Genomic DNA, 5001 nt, shown 5'->3' with positions numbered 1-5001 from the left:
TTTTTTTTTGCCTGTGTTCTAGTTTATTTCCAATAAATAAATATGTACAAATGTGCTGAGTTTACAAAATCACAGAGGAAATCCCTTGCCATTGCAAAAGATACACTTTTTTCCATACACGGAAGCATGATTTCATTGTTCTAGCTTAACTGAACCACGAGCTCTTCTTTACCCTGCTTAACAACATCTAGAGATGTGTACCTAGTCTTTCCTACCAGAAAGCAAAGCTATAAAATGAAGATTCCTCAGTTTCTTGAGAATAAAGTAGACTTGGCCTGCTACTTATTACTGACCCAGATTTAATGTATCGCAGAAGCTTGGAAGCTGTCTGGAATAGTCCTCAAACTTTACTGGGCTGACAACCAGTGCAGCTCTTGTCAAAGTACAGAGTCTCCTGCAGTAGGTGGGGCAGAGCCTGAAGCCCTGCAGTTCTAACCAGCTCCCAGGGGAGAGCCACCTTTCTTGTACAGGGATGATAGTCCCAGTGAGTGGAATGGCCAGAGGCTGGAAAGCCCCTGTAAAAATTGGGGTGAAATTCTCAAGGGCCTGATCAATGTGAGGCCCTAACTGAGCATCATCCAGGCTCCATTCCCAAGCTCCCAGATTCCACAAAACCAGTAAAAAATAGGCCTCGTTTTATTTTCACCCTTTGTCTAGGAGTGACAGAGGAGAAGTGAGAGTTCAAAAGGTAATGAATCATGTAGCTCAAAATGTTCCTCCCCCACCGCCTGGGCAGGGCTTCTCTCCTCTCTCCATCAGGAACGTTTCCAACATGGTCAAAAATAACTAATAAGAAGAAGAATGAAAAAGAAGTGCATAAGAAACTTAGCAACAATTACCACTTTTCAGTCCAAATCAAAACAACAACAATAATAAAATTCAGACTCACTGTTTAAAAAATTTTAAATTAAAAAAAAATTCCTTGGGTTTAATTTCCATGACGGTACAGCAACATTAACTTCACCAGAGCCTCTCGCACCTTCACCTTTGTTAGTATTAGCAAATCTGGTGAAAAGCAAATGCTCCACACGTTTTATTTTTAGTAATAAAACGGGCCGTATCTGTCTCACAGAGGTGTTCAGAAGTGGGGTTAGACACCAGTAGGGTGACTCAGGCTGGGTGGGTGGCCCCATTTCCTGAGAGGGGAAAACTAGGAGAAAGGAGGGGGAACACAGGGCAGCGCTTCACAGAAGCCTGAGGGCTGGAAAACAATTCGCCCGAGTAGTTTAACTGCCATATGACAAGTGAAAGATACAAAATGGGCATCTGAGACATAAAGATAGAGAAGAAAGCAAAGGAAAAAAAAATTCTAATACTTAAAAAAATAAATATTTTGGTCATCATCTACACACCGATTACACTCACTAGTCCACTGGTTGAGTCCACAGGGCACAGACCTGCTGAGAAGGCTGCGGACTCCTGGGCCCGGGGCGAGTGCTTGGAAGCACTTTGCAATCTGAGTCTTAATAGCAAATTTTCCTCTTTGTCCAGTTGTCCGGAGACGTCGTGGAGGAAGGTGAGGCTGGGCCTCCTTCACTCCCCAGTCCTGCCTGGAATCAATGGAAGAAGCTTCGGAGGGAGGCTCTTCTCCAGTTCTGTCGCAGCTAGGGTGCTTTCGTTTAGCCAAGGAGCAAGGCTGGGGGGCTGGGGGGAGGGGCTGAGGCACAGCAGGGAGGGAGAGGCCACACCAACACCCCGGCCCTGGCCCCGGGAGGGCAGCCAGGACTCAGAGTTTCTGAGGGGTCGGTTCCGTGCTCAGGTGCTGCAGCACCACCTCCTTGGCGGGGGCCGCACACTTGTACTCTAGGTCCCCCCGCGTGGCGCCTTGCTTCTTGCGCAGGTGGCAGAGGAGTGCCAAAAGCGCAACTACCAGGGACAGGCTAGCGATGGAGATGCCGATGAGAACGCCCGAATGCACAGGCCCCGAGGCCGGGGGGCCCGAGGTGGTGCTGGGCGCCGAGCTGGCCGGCGGCTCTCCAGAGCCGCTGTCGTCTGTGCTGCTCACCGTGGTGAGGTCACACTGGGTGCTAGCCTGGCCGGCGAGGGCCGAGTCCGGCCCGCAGATGCACCGGAAGCTGCCGGGGAGGTTGTGGCACTCGCCCGTGCAGTCGCCGTTTTCGCACTCGTCAATGTCTGTGCACATGGAGCCCTCGTCCAGGATGTAGCCGTCTGGGCACTGACAGCTGTCCAGGCTGTTGGGGTCGCAGTCCGCGGGGCAGGCCGTCTCGTTGCAGAACATCTGGCATCTGTGCGGGTCGAGGGGGTTGGGCGCAAAGCCCTCGGCGCAGACACAGCGGTAGCCAGTGTGGCCCAGGGGCTGGCACTGGTACTCGCAGTTCACACCGTAGCACGGGTCCACAGGCTCAACGCACTCGCCGTCCACCATCTCATAGCCCGGGAAGCACTTGCAAGTGAAGCCGCCCTGCGTGTTAATACAGCGCTGCGAGCACGGGGTGGGCTCCAGCATACAGTCGTCCACGTCCTCGCACCGGTGCTGGTCGGCGGCCAGCTGGTAGCCGGTCTCGCACATGCATGTGTAGCCGTCGGGCACCTCGGAGTTTGGGACACAGAAGTGGTCGCAGAGGTTATTGCACGAGAGCGCACTGAGCGCAGCGCAGGAACGCCCGTCAGCCCGCAGGGCGGCGTCGGCGGGGCAGAGGCACCGGGGCGGTCCGGCGCTCCCATTGCACCGGTGCTCGCAGCCACCGTTCTCCACGCGGCAGTCCCAGGCGCCCGGTGCCTCCCTGCCCCAGCGCGCCTCGGCCGACCCCTGACGAGGCACAGCGCACACCAGCTCCAGGCCGAGGGCGGCCACCGAGGCAGAGCTGCCCACTGGCAGCGCCTGGAAGTCCGCGCCGCGGGCCCCGAACGGGGTGCTGTAGGTGTTCGAGACATTGGCCGCCGCTGCTGCACCGGGCTCTATGGTCAGGGGCCTGCAAGAAGCTGCAAAGTGGAACTCGCAGAGGAAACCCTCGACCTCCGTGGTGCACGACTCCTCCTTCCAGGCCTGCTCTCCCGGCCCAGGGGCCTCTGCTGCGGAGACCACAACGCACAGCGGGCCGCAGAGGGACGTTGCGTTACGGTCGGGTTGGGCCCACCTACTGTAGCTGGTGCGGTTGTCGCTCGTAACCCACTGGAAGCCGCGCAAGGGCCCGAGGCGTCCCGCGTCGTGGCAGCCGTCTGGCAGCTTCAGGCCGATCCAGAGGCGCGGGCTGTTGCCGCCGTTGCTGCTCAACAGAAGGGAGATCACATCTGCCGCCACCGAGGAGCGCACGGTCATCAGGTGGCCCTGCAGGCGCTCGCAGGTCTGGCTGGCGGCGAGGAAAGTCGCAGGGCTCAGGAAGAGCGCGAAGCAATCGTGTTCTACGCACTGGCTGCCGCGGGGCTGCGGCCCAGAGGGCGCCGGGAACCCCAGGCTGGCGGGAGCCAGCACGCCGAGGAGCAGCACCCGGAGCATGCTGCCCAGGCGCGCCGCTGGCAGGCGCCGGGGAGAGCGTGGGCGCCGCGACCAGGCCGCGCCGGCCCGGGCCGGGGGCTAAAGGCGCCGCGGGGTCCGCCGCGCCGTGCGCTCCGCTCTGGGGCGTCCGGCCGCCGAGCGCAGCCCCGCCAGGCAGCCTCTGACATGCCGCGGGCTAGTCAGCGTTTATAAGTGCGCGGCCCTCCCTCCTGGGACGTTCGGGAAAAGGAAGGAAGTGCCGGTGGGAAGGGCCGAGGCTGCATTCTCGGATTACTGGGTTCTCCAGCCCCAGCGCCCGCCCTTGTGCCTGGGAGTACCCTGCTGGGATGAGTAAACCCGACCGAGCCGGGAGGTCCCTGGCGGGGTCTCGGGTGCAGACGCCGCTGTTGGGGGTGGGGGTGGGGTAGCCCTTCAGCTACCGCCTCTGTCCCGCCGCTTTGGACCCCAAGCACGCAGGCTCCAAAATAGCACCCCCCCCCCGCGCGCGCCGCTTTATACTCGGCTCTCCCTCCCCCCAAATCTCTTGGTTCTTTCTTTTTTCTTCATGAACTTGATGTCACCACCTATTTCTAGGGAAGCTTGGCTTGCAGGAGGGGGACCCCGGGTAGAGGAAGTCTTGGATGGGGGCGGGGCGTAGGGTAGGGTCAGGACCTGCAGGGCTTTGGGAGGGAGTTCCTGGGATGCGGAGGACGTAGGGAGCCGGTGCCTAGGGCAATGACTATCCCGAAGACGCGATCGGAAGGAGACAGAGCTGACCCCCGGCCTGGGCCAGAAGACAAGGGAGAATTTGACCGGGCCCAGAGGACAGAGGAATTCTTCCCGCGTGGCGGGGGCGACAAAGGGCCAAGGGGGGAGGACTGGCGAAACATCAGCGTTCCTGCACGGCTAGAGGCCTGCGGGTTCCCGAGCACGCGCTGCCAAGCCAGCCACCATCTTGTCGGATGGCAAAGTCTCGGGGCACTGTCGGGGCTCCCAGGTCCCGTCACCCTCTCAAAACCGGGGAGGAGGGGGCAGGACCCCTGCGGAGCCCGGCATGGGGCTGCGTTTGCGGAGCGCCTAGGTTGGCCTGGTCTGTGGGGACCAGCTTCACAGAGGCGCAGGCCATCTCGCACCCCAGCTGCAGCGGCGAGGGTGGGCACTGCCGGCTCGAAGCGGACCCTAGGCGGGCCTGTGGAAGAGCTGTAGATAGGTCGGTAGATCGGATTGATCACAGCGGTGCACGTAAATGCCACTTGCGAGGCAAAGGGATTTGGAGAGGGGCAATCCTTTTGGACCAGCAAAGTGGGGAGCAAATAGGAGGAGGAAATGAAAATATGCCACTTTCGACTTTATCTGCTTATTCACTTACCAAGAATGCGGAGGGTGGGTCCAAAAACAGGGATCATGGCAAACATTTTTTAAACATCCAAATCCTCTCGAAGAAGTCCAGGTGGCTTTAATGGTTAAGCGCCGGGCTGCAGGGTCAGCGAAAAAGAGGAAGCCCCTCAACGAAATGGATTGACACAGTGGCTGCAACAATGGGCTCAAGCATAACAACGATTGTG

The 5001-nt window shown here is 58.8% G+C and overlaps 1 protein-coding gene across 1 annotated transcript; it reads right to left on the bottom strand.

Annotated features, from left to right (window-relative positions):
• THBD (thrombomodulin) lies at positions 1–3480 on the bottom strand. Its single transcript, XM_003411671.4, has one exon. It carries the CDS (start codon positions 3455–3457, stop codon positions 1727–1729), a length of 1731 nt encoding a protein of 576 aa, XP_003411719.1. The 5' UTR covers positions 3458–3480; the 3' UTR covers positions 1–1726.
• Positions 3481–5001: the final 1521 nt, after the last annotated feature.

The sequence above is a fragment of the Loxodonta africana genome, chromosome 24, assembly GCF_030014295.1.
Source record: "Loxodonta africana isolate mLoxAfr1 chromosome 24, mLoxAfr1.hap2, whole genome shotgun sequence".
NCBI classification, from domain to species: domain Eukaryota; kingdom Metazoa; phylum Chordata; class Mammalia; order Proboscidea; family Elephantidae; genus Loxodonta; species Loxodonta africana.
The sequence above is the reverse complement of the archived record's forward strand: the minus strand, read 5'-3'. Positions and strand labels throughout refer to the sequence as shown.

Coding starts and splice junctions, on each gene's coding strand:
- THBD (XM_003411671.4), bottom strand. CDS start 3,457: ATGCTCCGGGTGCTGCTCCTCGGCGTGCTGGCTCCCGCCAGCCTGGGG.